Here is an 18,960-nt window from a genome sequence, read left to right as displayed (position 1 = left end):
ATTGACTTGGTCCTGAAGGAGACTAAATTATGCTTTCATGATGTCTCAGATCATTACATAGGTATAAGTATGAAAGGTGAATAGAGATAATTCTGAACTACCATTATAATAATGCCATTCATGCCAAAGCAGCAAGAAAAATACTGTAATTACTAATAAATTTAATTATATAATTACTATAAAACGAGTGGAATTCAGAATAAGCCATTTGATTATGGCCAGACAGTATGGAGCAGGGGATGGGCAGTGTATGATCAGTAGGTCAAATATTTCCTGTCCTGTCCCCCCCCCCCACTCAGCATTTTTACTTGGTCTACCACAGCTGGCCTGTCAAGTTAAATGACAGTCTAGGCAGGCTTTTTCTCAGCATTTCAGTTAATACAAAATAATGATGTACACTGCTGTTTTTCCTTGCAGCTTCAATATAGTGCTAGCATGTGCATTCTAGAATAGAATACCGGACCTAGGTCCGCCGAGGGGGTGCAGCTACATGCTCCATTTGGATTATAAGGCTACCCTGCTGGTTGAAACAAAACAAACCAATGAGTATCACTTCATTGTAAACCACATTCTTTGTTATTTTAATTCCAGTAAAACAAAAACCAAATACAAACAGCCAACAAGATTATAAGTCCCTGCTCTCTTAACACAAAGGACAGCAGCAAGGGCTAGATGCAAGGAGCCAACTCACTGCTGTGACTAGGAAGGACATTTGCTCTGTTCATCTCAGCTTGGGAGAGGGAGAGATGGATGACGGGGGGACCCAGCAAGAGTAGGGTAAGCCCACCATGGGGGGGAAAGGTGGAGTCGGTGTGCCAACCCCCCTTCCCTTATAACAGCTGTTTCTAAACAAGCAGAAAGACAGACCCGATGGCAGTGGAGGCCCCTTGCCAGACTGGCTACTGATGATAAAGGGAGTAGGGAGAAACCACATCAAGGAATCCCATTAGCACTGCAGGAGCCAGACCTCCTGAGCAAGGAGGTGGGGCAGGGGAAGGGTGGGGCAGGACAGAAGGAAGAAAAGCATCTCTTTAATCCACTTCCTCCATGCGGGATGCATCTTCATCTCCTTCCAGCGGAGGGATCTCTTCAGAAACAGAAGCACTAGGCTCCTCAGCAGCCACTTCCTCTTCATCAATACCTAGTGTGGAAGGATTGAGTAAAGGCATATTTCAGATTAGAAATATTACTCTTACTAAGTTTTCATGTGTTTAAGGAAAATGTGAATGGGCTACTGCCCTAAGAAAATGCCCTTAAGGGGACATCACAGGGATAGATCTCCAGTTTAAAAGCGTGCTGAATGCTTCACACTGCTTCATGCATACATTTGTTGACTCCTACAGAATTCTTGGCAATTCTTACAACAGCCACCTGTAAAATAGATGAGTATTAGCCCCAAACTGCCGGAAAAGTGCTAAAATGGAATAGTGGATCGTATAAGCATAGTGAGTTATTGTTTGAGGACAGATGGTAACCAGAAACTTCCTGGCTCATTCTTAATATGCTACATCAGCTTTTCAGAACTTTACCTCCTGGCAAAGGCTATAATCCCATTCAGATAATCTTGGGCATTTAAAGACATCAGCTCCTTTATGAACTAGACAGGAGTACAGGGTGTATCACAGCCCTGTCTTTGGAACAAGCTGGAGGAGAAAGTAAATCTAAGCTTCTGCCCTCACTGACTGAGAGGCAAGCATTTCATCCCTTCTGCCAGCAGCCAGTACCTGAGATTTTTCTACAAAGTACCAGTGCCAGAAGAAGAGAACCATGTTTTCTCCAAAGACAGGGCTCCACCTATGGGTTAATATAGTAAGTGCATATTAAGAGGGGCACACTAGGCACTGAACATGCTCACAGTCTGAACTCATCAAGCCAACCACAAATTCTGGAAAGTGCTTAATTTGCAAGATTATGTCTCTTTAATAACAAAACTAAGGCTATAGTACTTTGGTCACATCATGAGAGGACAAGATTCTCTGGAAAAGTCAATAATGCTAGGAAAAGTGGAAGGCAGCAGAAAAAAAGAAAGACCTAAAATGAGATGGCTTGACTCAATAAAAGAAGCGACGTACTTCAGTTTGCAAGGTTTGAGCAAGTCTGTTAATGATAGGACGTTTTGGAGGTCTTTCCTTCATAGGATTGCCATAGGTCGGAGGCGACTTAATAGCACATAACACACACAATGAAAAAGGGAACAAGATCAGAAACTCACCTAACCCCAGCTTGATCATCCTATAGATACGGTTGGAGTGAGTCTGTGGATCCTCCAAGGAGAAGCCAGAAGAAAGGAGAGCTGTTTCAAAGAGAAGCACCACCAGGTCCTTGACAGCCTTGTCATTCTTGTCTGCCTCAGCCTTCTGCCGCAAGGTTTCTACAATGGGGTGGTCAGGATTGATCTCCAGGTGCTTCTTGGCCATCATGTAGCCCATGGTGGAGTTGTCTCGCAAAGCCTGGGCCTTCATGATACGTTCCATGTTGGCTGTCCAGCCATAGGTGCTGGTGACAATACAGCAGGGGGAAGAGACCAGTCTGTTTGAAACAGTTACCTAGATAAATGTCATAAAAGACTTTTTAATACAAATACGTGGGGCCTTCACAATATATGAGAACCGTACTCAGACACAGAAGACTATCAGGAAAAATAATCAAGAAAAGGCTACAGAATTGCTTACCTTCTCAACCTTTTTCTCTAGGATTTCCTTCATGAGTTTGCAAAGGTTCTCAAACTTGGCCTTGCTCTCCTCCATCTTCTTTTTCTCGTCTTCATCCTCTGGCAATTCCAGTCCTTCCTTGGTGACAGATACCAGGGTCTTTCCATCAAACTCTTTAAGTTGCTGAACGCTGTACTCATCAATGGGCTCTGTCATGTATACCACCTCAAACCCACGTTTTCTCACTCGCTCCACAAAGGCAGAGTTGGCCACCTGCTCCTTGCTCTCACCTGCACCATAAGAGGTAGCATTTATTTATTTTAAAGAGTTGTGTGCTGGACCTGCTCAAGGTAGCACAAAATAAAACAAAATTAAGCCCTACAGTAAAAACAAATTGTAACAGTTAAAGCATAATGAAATAAAGTAGTCAATAATACAAAATACCAGTAAAAAGCAAGCTGAGGCATAAAAGAACAAAACAGTCTATGAGGAGATTAATAAAATCTCTAGATATACAGCATAAAACAGATAGAAAGGTGGAACTCCTTAGTTCAAAGCCAGAGTAAAGAGAAATGTTTTGGCCTGGTGCTTACAGTAGGATCGAGTGAGCATCAAGAACGGCATTCCAAAGCCAAGGTGCTGCCTCTGAAAGTTACTACTCCCTACCACTCAGCTGCACATCACAGAAAAGCTCTCTCTAAATATAACATATACAGAAACAGAATTAATTAATTGCAGGGGTATGTGTGTGAGAGGCTAACAGACTTGGAAATCCTTCCCCACCCCCACCCTAGGGTTTCTAAACTCTTCATCTTGAGCAGACCGCTTTGACTCAATATTCCATGACTCCAGAGCATACTCAGTATTCATGAGTTCACTCAGTTTTCCTCTGTAAAATAATCCAGCATCCTAACTTGCTGCATTCCTGCACAGTCTTCCAAATATGTATAAGCCCAGCCTTGGTATGTGGGTGGCCTGGGTCTGCAGCTCTACTGATTAGCATGAGCCATCCATTCAGTCATTAGACACAGTACCATATTACAAATGCTTGGGCCTCACAGACAGATGCATTTACTCATTCACAGGAGTATTGAGACTGCTATAGTACACACCTCTCAATAAGCTAGAGCCCTTAAATTTGGAACGTGTATAATGATTAGTCTATTGTATACCTAAAAAGCTTTCAATGAACCTGATAGCCCACACAATACTGTTAAAAGCAGACCATCAATGGCAGAAAAATTCTTTTAACTGCAATACTGAATGCCCACTGAAAGAGCAATCTTGACCTACCTCTGAAAAGAGGTAAACAAGGGGAAATTAACTGGGCGAAGGGTGCGGGGGCGGATTCCACCATGTTAGGGAACTACTGGAAAGGCTCTGTTTGTTCCTACAAAGATACCAATCCTTTATCCACTTGAGATGGAGTCTTGAGCAGGGCCTAATCTACAGATCATTGTTCAAGGCACCATGATTTTTCTAGTAATCTGAAAAATGGTATATTCATACTTTTCTCCCTCAAAACAGGACTCAAATGTTCTCCTTCAGGGTTAAGGCTGAAATTTGGTACACATGGCCCACAACATGCTAATTATGAGAAAGGTCTGAAACGAGAAACATCGGGAAATCTCTTACACAGAACTGGGCAAGACATATGCCCTCAAATGACTGCACCTGACGGACAAAACTTAGAGCACTGCTTGTTTCAAAAGACAGTCCGGTATTCCAGCACAGAACAAGCCAAGTAAACCATGTGTGTGACCAGAATGTTGGCTTGTAGTTACCTCTTCAAGTTTGGTATTTGCAGGAAAAGATATTTCCACAGGTATCCAGGAACAGGTCTAGTCTTGCAGAATCCAAACTTCATTTACTAGTATGCCTAAGCGTGTCTACATAAATTATATGGATCAAGCAATAGAAGAGATCAGAAAGGTGTTTCAAATTTATCATGTGTCACTGAAAAATGAGTGCTGAGACTCCAAAGTTTGGAATGGGAGAGGGGACGAGAGAGGTGTGGAAAAGGGATGGAGACAAACATTTGAAAGCCTTAAAAAGCATTCCAGTTTTTCAATACTCAGTAGAAATTGGTTATTTTCAGCTTTGATCTTTTAAAGCACCATGCTCGCTTTCCTTCAATATTACAAGTGGAAGAAACTGATCTAGGATCTTGCTGTTTAAGTTGGAAGTACATCTGCTGAGAGGAGCTGACTAAAAACACACCCAGCTTTTAGAGAAAATGCTGTATCAACCAAACACTGGACTACAAAAGGGGCAATAACCCAAATGCTCACCAAACCATGCAAGCTCGAAAGAACAGGTAAGCAATACAACAATGCACTAAAATGCTCAAGGATATTCTCCAAATACTTTATAAAAGGTCAGTATAAATACATTCAAAAAGCAATGAAACATCAATTGCTACAATGTCACTACAACTATAAAGCAAGCTCAATGCCAGAAATACAGCAAGGTGTTACAAAACTGAGTAGCATGTGTGCCCTCAAACTAGAAACCAATATAATGAGTTCTCTTGTAAGTATGTTCCAAACTTCAACTCTGAGGACTCCCGCTGTGGCTGCAGGAACAGATGAAAAGTCCCCCGAGAGGAGGTGGAGAGGAGCTGTGACTCCGGGAGGAGATGATGTTATAATCTTCAGGTGGGACGACAAGAAACAAATGGGAGACCCCCGTGGGGGGCTTCCCCACCCGACAAGCTTCTGGATATCTTAAGCTCGTTTCATAAGCACTTCTTCATGGGGCGATATTCCTCCCACCAAGATGTAATCTCTCCGACTCTCCCACACGAAAATAAACTCTCATGTGCTAAGTCTCAACGCACCTTCAGGGACAAAATTTGGCATTGTTGTATTGCTTACCTGTTCTTTCGAGTATCAACCAAACAGGCATCTAACAATGTCAAGATGACAGGAATAAACTTCAGATCTCTAGCCTAAGGCCAATAAGCTTCCAGTTCAAAATGGTCCTCTATGAGGCTATGGGATTTGATAGGCCCTGCCTGTCCAGTCAAGGAAGACTCACTCACCTGTAATGTAGTAGATGCTCTTCTGGTTGTCCTTCATACGGGACACGTACTCTGAGAGGGAGGTCATCTCATCGCCGGAGTGGGATGTGTGATAGCGTAACAGCTCTGACAGGCGCTTCCTATTAGTTGAGTCCTCATGAATCCCCAGCTGAAGACAAAAGTTTTGATATGCATCTACTTAGGTTTATAGATTGTTATGTTCCCAGGGCTCCATGGAGATTAAAAACAGCAACAATGAATAAACAGGGCTTTTGATCTTGGGTTCACTTAGTTTTTTCATCAACAGGAAAGCACTGTGCTGTAATATGACAACTTGTGACCAAGATCTTATAAAAAGATCTACCTTCCATCATGAAGGGACTGGAGTCCCTCCGCCCCCTCCCCAGCAGAAGGGACATTTCTTAAACTCTATCCATGGAAATTAGATGGTTGAGTCACATGCACACACACTTTTTTACTTTTCTGAGCTGAAAGCTACAGCGTGCCAGGTTTTCTCACATTTCCAGGATCATTAAATCCTTTTTGAAGATATATAATGACTGTCAGAATTGTGAAAAAGGCAAGACAGAGTAGTTCTCACCTTGAGGTTTTTGGAGAAGGCCTCGTAGAACTTCTTGTAGTTCTCCTTGTCCTCTGCCAGTTCAGCAAAAAGCTCCAGGCATTTCTTGACAATGTTTTTACGAATCACTTTGAGAATTTTGCTCTGCTGCAGCATCTCACGGGAGATGTTCAGGGGAAGGTCCTCTGAATCCACAACACCACGGATGAAGTCTAAATCAAAATACACAAATACATTAGATCAGAAATGCAAGTCACTATGAGAGAGGATGTAATCTGATGTTGTATTTAAGTGTTATATTCTAATAGAGGCCAACTCAGCGATATGCTGTTTTGAGAGAGATGTGTGTGCTTGGATACTGGGGTTATAAAGGTGAAGAAAACGAACAACCAGAAATGATCTTTCCATGAGGAAAGGGGAAAAATAATAATCTAACTGGAGATGGACAAGAAGCTTACTCAGGTACTCTGGGATGAGTTCATCACAGCTGTCCATAATGAAGACTCTCCGGACATAAAGCTTGATATTGTTCTTTTTCTTCTTGTTTTCAAAAAGGTCAAATGGGGCCCGGCGGGGGATAAACAGAAGTGCCCGGAATTCCAACTGTCCTTCCACTGAGAAATGCTGTGAAGTTTGAAAACATTAGAGGAAGTAAGCAACTGGCAGTACTGAACAGTGCATGTTCCTTTGGGGCTAGTAGCACAGATACTAACAAAGAATTCTGCAGGGACCAGGCCATGGTTGATTTTGGACAATAAGGAAACTCCAGAGTCTGTACTTGGATTTCTTTGTACCCTACTAGGTATGTAGCTAGTGGTGGGCACAAGAAGCCTCTTTGGGTAACCCTGAAAAGCCGAGCTGCACATGCTGGTGGACCATATATTACAGCAAGATGTCACAAGCAGTCATATTCTACGGGAAGACCCCCTTGATCCCAGGAATGCATCATACAACTACTCATCCTTAAGAACTCTGCTTCTCCATTAACATAATAGCTCCCAGCTGAACTGAACCCCTCTGTCATTTCTATGGACCTTAGAGACAAGTTGATTCCATGGAATGGTCTTCAGCTTGCACACACACACACTGACTGAATCTCACCTTGACAGCGAGGTGATCTTCCCAATCATTGGTAAGGCTCTTGTAGAACTCGCCATACTCCTCCTGGGTGATGTCATCAGGGTTTCGGGTCCAGATGGGCTTGGTCTTGTTCAGCTCTTCCTGATCGATGTACTTCTCCTTGATCTTCTTTGTCTTCTTCTTGCTCTTGCCACCTTCTTCTTCCTCATCTGAACCCACATCTTCAATTTTGGGTTTCTCTTCATCCTTGGGGGCTACCTCGTCCTCCTTCTCAGCTTTTTCCTCCTCTGCCTCATCATCGCTGATCTCCTTCTCCCGTTCCTTCTCCAGCTGCAAGAAGGGAAACCTGTTACTGAACATATCTGGGCAGTGATGGGCTTAACTGCATGGATCACCTCTGTTGAGCCATATTCTTCTAGCTCACTCACTGGCCCATGTGTAGTGCCCATCTTCATACGCTCACTCAGAGACATGCACTCTCTGCCCTTTGGACAATATGGTCATTCTGCTCTTAGTGCTAGGTAAGTTCCAAGTGTTTTAAAACTCCCTTATAATCCAAAATTTGGCTTCTGCTCTGCCTTGTGCGATATGGGTAAGATTGCCATGTTCTGAGGTGTGGAGGCCACCGCAGGACACACTTTTATATCAAAAACAGTTTAGAGTGTCCAAGACAATAATTATGTGCCCCCAGGAAAGCCCAGACTCTTTCAGTGGGAGTCACTTACTGGGTGTGCCTTCTGACTGGAAAAAGCAAAATCCAGAGCAGAGAGTCATGCAGAAATGCACTAGGCAGCCTCTTGTGAGGGTCACCCAAACACACTTGATGCAAAAGCATAGAAGAATTATCCAAATCTCAGTAGAAGCTGACTGAAGAAAGCAACAAATCACTAGGAGACGCCTTATTTTTAGATTGGTACTTTTGGGCTCAAAAGAGTCTCCTATTATTTAACTAAAGTTTCTCATGGCACTATTTTGGAATTACTTTGTTGAAAAAGTAGCCTGAATATCTTACTACACAGTATCATAAAAGATTAACCTTCAATAATGTACCTGTTGATGACAGAAAAGACACGTTTTTGCCAGACACATTCCAGAATGAAAGGACTGACTAACACAAATCTGGCAATTAGTGGATTTAAAAAAAGAGAGATGGGCCTAAATATATGTGGAAAATGATTTATCAATATTCTCCCATATAAGGACAAGAACAGTTGGGTACTGGAAAAGGAAGTGAAATAAGCCCTCAAGGCTCAGACATCATGCAGAATCTTGGCTTTACCAAACTCTGAAATGGTTATCACAATATACCCAAGAGAGAACCACGAGGATTAATTTCATCCTTAACTGGAGTAGTTCCTCTCACATACTTACATAGAGGGTGATGGGGTAACCAATGAACTGGGAATGCTTCTTCACCACTTCCTTGACACGGCGTTCCTCCAGGTACTCTGTCTGATCTTCCTTCAGGTACAATATCACCTTGGTGCCACGACCAATGGGTTCACCTTAAATACAGAGCAAGAGAAAGTAGTTATACCAGCTAAAGACAATGAACAGCACTGGTTACAGATTCTGAATAAGGCCAGAATTACTAGTCCAGTGTTTGATGTCCACCGGACGTCTCATATCGATACAGGTCACAGCTTTATTTCCAGCCTTCCATACTTTATTTCCAGCCTTCCATTACAGGCCACCTCTTCATGCCAGGTTGCCAGAAGAATTGACTATCCAATAGCTGCTTACAATGGCTGACAGAAGTTTTTAGTTCAGATGAACCTTTATATCAAATCAACCAGAAATAAGGTTGTCACTTTACAACTTTATCATCACTTCTGGACAATACATCTCCACAAAGTTTAACTGATGCAGGGAGCCCTTTCAGTGTAGCACAGGGACTGGGGTTCAGTACGTGCTGACATACTATGCTTGATATCTCAACCTCTGTATTGTCTGAATACTTCTTGAAAAAGACTTCCTCTTTGAGGAATGAAGAGGAGGTGGCTGTCTTGCTCGCCAGTTACTCCCTCAACTAAAGTTATTTTGAAATGGGGAACTGCTACAAAACCTTGGTAGCACCACCCAGCTATGCATAGCACTGCCACCTTTCCCTGCTACTTCTGACTTGGGGCAGTAATTTGTGTATCCATGCTTTCTTTAAAGAGAGAATATGTTAACCCTACTTAACGTAACAACTATGGAATGGCTGGGTGTTAAACAGCCAAGGAACCCTGCCTGAAAACTGTTGCTCAATAGCATTCCCTTTGATTGTGGTGGATAGCAAATGGTACTGGAGGCATCACATACCATGATCAGCTCTAACTGTGAAAGAGCCCCCTGCGGAGGACTCCCAAGCATACTGTTCATCGTCGTTGTGCTTGGTGATGACTACAACTTTCTCAGCCACAAGATAAGCAGAATAAAAGCCAACTCCAAACTGCCCAATCATGGAGATGTCTGCACCAGCCTGTAGAAGGAAAAGGTGTGAGATGTACAGGAAGGATGACAAGTCACCTCATATCCTACCACTGGAGTACAAGCACAGATTTCTTAATGGCCGGGAAGAGATGTTCTACTAGCAGGGATGAAATAAGGTGACAGATAGGAACTGGAATAGAATCATGTATGTCAGTTTTGTTAAAACTTCTCACTTCTGTGACAAAACTGTAAAAGGGTGTAAATTTATACTGAATGCAGATTTCAGCATACCAAGAAGGCATCCATTTTTATTTTTCCCCAACAAAGCAAGTTTTTAGTCCTCAAGACTACAAAGATGTACTTTAAAGTGGGTGGCACATTTAGTGGGGGAAAGAAGGCTGAGCATAATTACCAGGATGACTTTATTTTTCACAGAATCCAGTGAGGGTTTTTTATAAGCACAACACTTATGGAAACCACTCAATCTATATCCAATACACGATATTGCAAAAGAGCCAGGTGCAGTGCAATACCTACTTGACCATTAAAGTTACTGGGTGCCCTGAGGCCAGCCACTCTTTCTCAGCCTAACCTACCACACAAGATTGTTGTGAGAATAAATGGGGAAGAGGAAGAGCCACAGATACCACCCTGAGCTTCTTGGGAGAAAGATGTGATTAAAATGTACTAGACAGAGATAGAAAAGATCTGCAGACTCTTATTGGGCTGGTTATTTCAGAGGAATGTGAAATTCAGACATGCCTCTCCCTCACAGATTGCCTGCCTCCCTGTTCTATCATGCCACTAGGCTGACATTTGACGTTTCTACAAACCTACCTTCTCTTTCTATTCCCTGCCCCTTCCAGCCATTCTTCTCTCAGGCCCTTATTTCTATGCCCATTGCCTGGTCCGTCTCACTTTTCTCCAGATATCAGACCTCTCACATTTTCTTCTACCCTTTGGTGTTCTTGTCTTCCAAAGCACCCATACTTCCACCCACTCCCTACTTCTTGCCAGTGGCACTAACAGTTTCACTTCAGGATTATCAAAGCAATCCATCTGTTGCTGAGAGAGGACCTCACGTAGCTGCGAAAGTTTAGCCTCTGATTATGATGAGCTGTTACTGAAAGGTTTCTGATAATATAGACTATTTAACTCAGAGCAGAGTCCCAGTTCCACGGATGCTAGATGACCACCTGCAGGGCTTCCATGAAAGCTTTAGTGCCAGACTTGGCAATGGTGCCCAGATTGTTGATAAGATCTGCTTTTGTCATTCCAATGCCAGTGTCCACCAGAGTGAGGGTACGGTCATGAGGATTGGGGATGATGTCAATCTTCAGCTCCTTGCCACTTTCCAACTTTGAAGGGTCTGTCAGACTCTCATAGCGGATCTTGTCCAGTGCCTAGAAGTCAGAAAAGACATGTAAGTAAAGGGTCCTCTACCCAATCTTCATTTCCAGTCAAGGGACTATATTATCTGTTTTCTCAGAAAGGTTCTTCAAGCAGCAAAGCAGTTCAGAAAGAAATGACATCTTAGAACAGCACAGAAGACCAAGTCTTGCTAAGGAAGACTTAGTGTTTGCACTGCCAGCACAGCGTTCGCACAGGAGTTTTGCGTGCACTGTCCTGTGCAAGGCACCATTTCCCCTGCAATACCACCAGGCTTACAAAAAAAAAAACAGTACTTACAAGACTGATAAAGTGCAATTATGATATAATTATCTATTACTATGATCTGCTAGCCCCAATTGCCTACTCACCTTATGTCTCTAGTCCTTTCAGTTGTGGAGAAAGCTGAAAATTCAGAGGAACTAGTAGATTATGGTGATATACTGTTACAATGTTATATGAAAGTAGAAAGTGCTTAAGAATGGGAAAGATTGGAGAAAGGGATAACCTAGAAAGTGGACAATTAGAGGGCCACATTATACTGATGATCTCTGCCCCCTGCCCAAAATGCTATTTTTGGAAGCCAAGACAGAGAAAAACCTCTGGGTTGATATAACCTTAAAAAGGACTGGAGCACATATCCTGCAAAGCAAGTTTAAATCATATGTAGATTATCAGAAAAACACACTTTTTATAATCAATACATCTAATTCTCAACATGGTCCCATATGTGGATACATAAATCCAGAGACTGGAGCCATGAACAAACAAAAGTATCATTCTACAAATCTGAAAAACCCCAGGTTTGCAACAAAATCTGTAATCTTAAAAAAATACTTTGGTGGAGGGGTTAAAAAATCTAAAAGTAATATATACAGCACCTGTACCATTAAGAAATGAATGTTCCCTACAGTGGTCATTGTGAGGGTCACTAAGGCAACTATCAGTAAAAGCTGGGTGGGGGCAAGCTGGGGATGGGATCAGGGCCCTTTCCGAACCTGGTTTGGCCTTTCAAGGAGGACTCATGGGGGCCAGGCCCAGTAGCAACAAATGGCAAAGCTGGTTGATCACTACTATTCAACAGCAACCACTGCAGAAAAGCCATTGTGGGGTAGTGGCTAGTTTCAGAATAGGATTTCAGAGACACAGACTGAATCCCCGCTTTGCCATGGAAGCTCATTTGGTGACCTTGGCCAATCATATACTCTCACCTAACCCAGCTCATAGACTTCTTGTAAGGATAAAATTGAGGAATGATGTAAGCTGCTTTAGGTCCCCCCTGGGGAGAAAAGTGGGGTATAAATGAAGTAAATAATAAAGCTGAAGACTGGAGAGAGCAGATAAAAGAAAGGTTTGTTGGTGAGAGGGAAAGAGGAGGAGAAAGGGAGAAAGGATACTGGAGGTGGGGTGCCAGGAAGAGAGCAATAGGAAATAGTGTGGAGAAGGGGATATAGGGGGAAATGAAGTGACCCCCCACAAGTCCTTGTAGGTTCCCCATTTGTATTATCCATAATGTGGAAAAGTAGAGAGATATTTTTCTACTCTAAAATTCAGGATCACCCACTGATATTTATTGGAAATAGACTGAGGCCAGACAATATATTTCATGCTTTTCTTGTAATGCTTACTTTCACAAAATGTGATGAAAGCTTCAAATGGCTTTACAATGGGATTAAGTAAAATCATGGAAGATATTTCTATCAATAGATATTAGCCATAAGCAGAATCTCCAGGTTCAGAAGCAGCTTTGAAAACCAGGTGTTGGCTTCATGGCCAGTTTGTGGGCTTCTTGGATGTATCTGGCCTGCTGCTGTTGGAAACAGGATGCTCAACTGCAGGACCTTTTGTCTGATTCAGCAGGATTGGCCTAATGGTAGGCCCCCATCAGCACAACAGGTTTCCATGCTGATAGACTCAGTAAGATGGACACCTTCTCTAAAGACTGAGTATCCTAGTGCAGGATGGAAAATGAGGGCTCAGTCCCAGCTAATATTAGCGCAGCTACTTTTGCCAGGCAACTGCCACTCCACTAGGATGCTTTCTGCAGAAATAGCCCTCCTGCTGCCCCAGACAACCTCCCCACCCAGGTCATCACTCACATCAGAGGCATTGGAAATTATCTCCCGCAGAAAGATTTCCTTATTGGAGTAGAATGTGTTGATTATCAGGGACATGAGCTGGGCAATCTCTGCCTGGAAAGCAAAGGTCTCCACCTCCTCTTCACCATGCTGGATTTCCTCAGGCATCTAGAAGACAATTTAAGTTGTTATCACCTTCCTAGCCACTTTGGATTGAGACATGAGACACTTTGCACTTACCTTATGCTAAATAGACACCTCTCTCTATCTCCCTCCCTCCGTCCCTCCCTCCTTCGTGGGCATCATTCAGATACCAGACATTTCCACTTTCCTGCCATGAAGCAAAGAGCTGCTGGAGGGGTATAAGGCGGCTTCTACAAAGCAACACTTTTCTGTATAGTTCTCATTGCCACAGCAATACCAAAGGTATTTACACTGGTAACAGAACATCCACACAATGGTTTTCTCTGCATTTTTCTTGCTTCAGCACCTTGTGGTTGCCATTCCTTGCCCAAGGACTTTTTTTAAAAAAAATGGCAATTGCTGTATTGCCTTGGCATTATAACATTGTGATACAATTATCAATTTAAAGATAAGCCTAAAAATGACCTCTTGTGGTATCTGTGGGGCGACTGGCAGCCCGGGAAGTCTAAGACAAGAAAAATGGCACAGATACCGGCAGACCTTCAAAAATGCACACTTTCCCATCCACGTGGTATACAAATGCCGCTGGACTGCAATCTTTCCAATAAGATCATTATCAGGAGCAAAGTAGGGGAAATCTGTAAAATGAATGGTGCTATATGGATGATCCAAATAAACCTGCTCCAAGTGGGATACCAATCTAAAACAAAACTGCTATGTGGAAAAAACCTTTATTGTATCAGGAGAAAAAAAGATGGGATGCAATGGTTAAAAGTGGTCATAACACCCACCAACCACATGGGGGGAATCCAAGGTCAGCATAATTCATCGTTTGTCTCAATCTTTAGAACCACCTATAAAGTAATTCTGGGATATTACGCCCGTTTTACAGATACAGAGCTGAGGCTATGCTAGAGTGACTTGTCTAAGGCCATCTAAGGAGTACATGACAGGTTAACATCTGGGCCAGGCACTTCCAGGTTCATAGCTCAACTGGTGCAACTGTTACAGGAGCTATGCTGACTGAAACCTGGTCTAGACATGCAGCAGAATGAAGGGGTAACGAGGCAGCAAATATTAAGGACTACTAATTCAAAGTACAGGTGCGAGATTACATTTTGCGAAATTCTCTTTCTTTAATAATTCCCTGTCAATGGGAAACTAACACTGTACATGATTGGTTAGGATGAGAACTTCCTTCTTAATGTGGTCTTTTTTATTTGCAAAACATTTTTACATGGGAGGGAGACAATAAAATAGGATAGATGCCTCCTAAATGCTGGAGTAGCACAACCCATTGTACCACCTGATTGTGCTGCAGGTGTAGACAATCTCTGATAAAGCTGGAGGTTTGAACTTCAGGCTGCCTAGTGGATACCCGGATTCTCAGAACACCTTTAGGCAAATCTTGATGCTGGTATTAGTATAAGGATTAACAAAATCAAGGTTGCAGAATGTTGTATCATCAGAGCATGACACTTGTTTTGCGATGCTATAATGTTTTAAGGCTATTACATAAAAGATCAGTATTAGGAAATGCCCAGAAGAACTGGCAACCCACTTTTAAAAGATATTAAATCAAACCTTTAAATATAAAGGCTCTTTGTAATATCTGAAATAAAAATCACTGCCAAGCAGTAGCTATTTTTTCAGGAATAAATTTGTCTTAATACAAGGATGTCGAAACTCTGCCCTTTCAGTCAGTCTTACTGGTGAACTGCGACTCGCTTGTACAACGTATTTTCCAGCGCCCTCATCCGTGCTTAAGCACAAAGCTCGCCCCGGCCTGCTAGGGTAGAAAATCTACAGGCGCGAGGGCAAGGAGCTCCATCTCTGAGGTAGGAAAGATACTAGAGAACAAAAACAAGGGCTGCAGCCGAGAGCCTCTCGGAACGGTCTCGCTCCCAGACACAGGGGGGTGAAGGAGGGCTCCTGCACGTGTGCTGCGGCCCGGCATTTGGCCAGACTAGGCCGAAATCCGTATTCGCCGGATACCCCAGCCTCCGCGAACACCCAAGCCCTGGCGCCCGAGGCCAGCCGTAAGCGCCATTGCTTGCAGCCACGCAGCGCGGGGCAGACTCCGGGCCGAGCGCTGAGGGATTCCCGGGTACTCCGCCATCGATTCGGGGCACATGGCAGCGGGAAGCAAGGGCGCCCCTCTCTCCTCCCTCCCGAGACTATTTCCACGCGGCAGCCCTCGGGCCGGGCATGCGCACGCCCTCTCCCCAAACCGCCTTTCCAAGGGTTCAGCACCCCACCTACTTTGATCGATAGTTGGAGATCGGCCTGGCCTTTGCGACAGAGACCGCGGCACAGTCAGAAGAGGACCTGGGACCGCCTCTTCCAGTCCTATATAGGGGCTGAGTCGGAGCCACTCATCTTTTCGCTCCCTCCGCCTTAAAAGGGTCTGGTGCAGGAGCGCTTTAGCTGCGCGGCTACGTCTCGATGCCAGAACGGCTCCCGTCCTCCGGGGAGCCTGTAGCCCCCGTCCTTATTTTCTCCATTGCCGTCATTTGTCACGCAGAGGTTCACAGTCGGCATCATCTCTGCAACCGAGGTGGTGACGACCTTAGTAACATCATGCATCCCCTTGGAAAGAAATTATTCCTGGCCTACAAATAGAGACCAGTTATTGGAGAAAAACAAAATGATCTGTAACATGCACAGCCTGCCCAGGCCAGGCCTTTACATAAAGAGATTTGGAAGATGGTACTAGATGGAGATAATATAATGTTAACACTAGAAGCATATAATTACTAATTTCCACTTTAATTAACAATGGAAGCTGAAAATCTAGGATTCAAGCACTAATTAAAAACAAGAACTTTAACAGGTAGGTTCAAGTTGGACTTCAATCCCACTACTACATCCAGTGCCGTATAATGGTTAGAATTTTACACTAGGATCCGGGAGAAACAGATTCGAATCCCCACTCCCCCATGGAATCTTGCTGGGTGACCTTGGGCCAGTCACATACTATCATCCTAACCTACCTCACAGGGCTGTTGTGAGGGTAAAAGGGAGGGGAAGAGAACAATGTAAAGTGCTTTGGGTCCCCATTGTGGAAAAGGGAGTATGAATGAAGTAAAATTTAAAAAATAAAATATTTTGATAGTCTATTGCTGGCACTTCCAAATGTTCCTAGAACTAGGATAGGGACAGGGGAGAATTACATTTTGAAAGACCACAAAGAAATGATGCTTGGCCCCTGCCAGTATATACCAAGAACCCTAGTCTTACATAAGAAGATGCTTATAATGCATTGCAGTGTGGTTGCTGTGATGGAACTAAAACAGCAAATGGTCTTAAGGAACATGAAAGACTAAGATTTACTGTGGCATCAGCTTTCACGGACTGGACAAAAGTGGACTGTCATCCACCAAAGCTGATGTCACCAAAAATGTGTTAGCCTTATAGTGGCATCAGGGTTAGCCCTTAACCTTTTCCATTCCGACTATAGGTACACAAATGGCACTGATTGCCCTGACATTCCAGCTCTGTTTGAATATGGCTAATATGGCTATGCCCCCTCTCTTAGATCTTTTGGCAGTTTTCAACACACTCACCACTCAATATTACTGAAGCATTTACAGCAGGGGAATGGATTAAGAGCAAGTATAGTGGAGTGGTTTAAATCTTTTCTTGATGACTGTGTTCAAGAGGGTGGTATCAGCAAGAGAATGCCTCAGGGCTTTGATTGCCCCCAGGGCTTTTTAATAACTATGTGAAACCTTTGGGAGAGAATGTCTATAACTACAGAGTAGGGCAGAGAAGCTCAGTGGCTCCTCTGAGTACTGTTCCCCTGTCCCATGTTTCAGAATGGTGGGTCTTCAGGTTGGAAGGGGGTTCCCATCTTGAAATCACCCCCCCCCCAGAGGAATGGGTAAGTTGCAAGTCTCTCTGAGCCGCAGACTTCATGCCAAAGATGAAAGTAAACACGGCTCTTTAGACTGATAATTTTGAATATGGCTCTCTCTAAGTCATGAAGTTAGTTCCACTGGTGTACGGTGTCATCTGTAAGCTGATGATATCCAACTATACACCTCTTTGACTAAACCATCAGAGGCTGCCAACTCTGTTCTAAGTCAGTGCTTGTCGGCTGTAACCAATGGCTGAGAAAATGTTTAAATCAAATCCAGACAACCAAAGTATGCGGGACAGCAAGGTTGAGGTTCCACAATGTATCATGCTTTACATTTTTGATATGGTACAAAGTCTTTGGCTGACTCCTTTAAGAGTTAAGGAATTTTGTTAATTTCTGCTCTTCTAATGGAGAAACAAGCAACTGTGACAACTAAGTGTATTTTACACAGAAATTGCTTTCTACCTTGACTTAGCTGATCTAGCCACACTGATTTGTGCTAGAATAATCTTGTGATAGGACTATTATAACATACTTTACATGGGGTTGCCCTTGAAGATAATCCAGACACTTCAGCTAGTGCAAAATGCTGTGGCTCTTTTATTTATTAGAAGTTAGCTACAATTCACATATTATACCAGTACTAAAGTTATTAGATTGGCTGCCTATTTGTTTCCAGGTTCAATTCAAGATGCGGGTTACCTGTAAAACCCTTCATGTCCTAATATACTCATATCTTCAAAATCACCTCTCCTGATATATTCTTGGACAGCAGCTTTGCTCATTGAATCAAGGCTCATCTGTGCTACTGTGCAACTAGATAGTATCAGCACATGCACACTTGGGAACCTTTTCAACAGTAGCTCCTGTGGCAGAATAGCTTTCCTGTGCAGGTCAGGATAGTCCTCACATTATTAGCATTTTGATAGCAGTGCAAGACTGAATTATCTACCGGTTTCCCCAGGAGATAAAGGGTTTCTGGTCATCTGAAGTTGTTTTAATCTGTGTGCTTTATGTGGATTTCATTTTATTTGTTTTATTTTGGAGTATTTCAAAAATCACTGAAACCTGTTTTGAGTCTTCTTTAGAAGTAAGGCAGGCTAAAAAAAAATCTTTCAGATGCCACCAGATTCCTCTGACTACAATCACTAAGTTACAGGCCTGGTCAGATCTTTTGGTGAACTGAGCGGGTTAACTAAACAACTGAATTCGCACAGGTGTTTGTTTGTTTTTAAAAAAATTATTTTCAGCAGAAGTTTCAAAGATTTACACAAGTCAGCTTGTGACTTGTGTGACTAAACTTGCCTTGGTTCAACTCACCTCTCAAATGCTTTGCAGGATGAGTGGCAATGTTTAGGACTCCAACTGAAGACCCGGCTCCAAACGGAAGCTCGTATTGATGCCTACAGTGCCAGTTTTCTGCACATCAGGGTTGCCCACTGAGCTGCCCTCTATAGAAGAGGCGGTCTGCTGCCATCTGTTCCAAGCGAGCGCGCTGTGGGACCCACACGACCTTTCCCACTTAAGCTACGAGCGGAAAGGGCAGGTCTGGGGGAGGGAGAAAGGCTCGGCGCCCCCCCCCCGCGCCTCCCTTAAGAGCCTTGTTGTTAGAAATTCGCGCGGGGGGGAGGCGGTGTTAGCTCCGCAAGAAGGGAAGCTTTTCTGCCCCTGCTTTGCGCCCCCCGCCTCTCCTCCCCCCCTCCCCGTTTCTGAGCACGTGCAGCCTCCTGCGGAGCAAG

General features: G+C 43.5%; 1 protein-coding gene across 1 annotated transcript; it reads right to left on the bottom strand.

The window, feature by feature from the left end:
* Window positions 1-553: 553 nt before the first annotated feature.
* On the bottom strand, window positions 554-15,727 carry HSP90AB1 (heat shock protein 90 alpha family class B member 1). Its single transcript, XM_054977854.1, has 12 exons — window positions 15,622-15,727; window positions 13,237-13,383; window positions 10,945-11,151; window positions 9,638-9,797; window positions 8,705-8,838; window positions 7,355-7,663; window positions 6,712-6,877; window positions 6,275-6,465; window positions 5,695-5,842; window positions 2,673-2,941; window positions 2,213-2,546; window positions 554-1,141 (listed from the first exon to the last, which is right to left on the bottom strand). The coding sequence occupies exons 2-12, from the start codon at window positions 13,381-13,383 to the stop codon at window positions 1,032-1,034; spliced, it is 2,175 nt and encodes a 724-aa protein (XP_054833829.1). The 5' UTR covers window positions 15,622-15,727; the 3' UTR covers window positions 554-1,031.
* Between the last annotated feature and the right edge of the window lie 3,233 nt (window positions 15,728-18,960).

Source organism: Eublepharis macularius, chromosome 1 (genome assembly GCF_028583425.1).
Source record: "Eublepharis macularius isolate TG4126 chromosome 1, MPM_Emac_v1.0, whole genome shotgun sequence".
NCBI classification, from domain to species: domain Eukaryota; kingdom Metazoa; phylum Chordata; class Lepidosauria; order Squamata; family Eublepharidae; genus Eublepharis; species Eublepharis macularius.
The sequence above is the reverse complement of the archived record's forward strand: the minus strand, read 5'-3'. Positions and strand labels throughout refer to the sequence as shown.

Excerpts from the sequence above, each read along its gene's own strand:
- HSP90AB1 (XM_054977854.1), bottom strand. The coding sequence starts at position 13,383 with ATGCCTGAGGAAATCCAGCATGGTGAAGAGGAGGTGGAGACCTTTGCT. Across the intron at positions 11,152-13,236 it reads TAATTTCCAATGCCTCTGAT|GCACTGGACAAGATCCGCTA; the intron begins GTGAGTGATGAC and ends TCTGACTTCTAG. Across the intron at positions 2,942-5,694 it reads GAGCATCTACTACATTACAG|GTGAGAGCAAGGAGCAGGTG; the intron begins GTGAGTGAGTCT and ends CTTATGGTGCAG.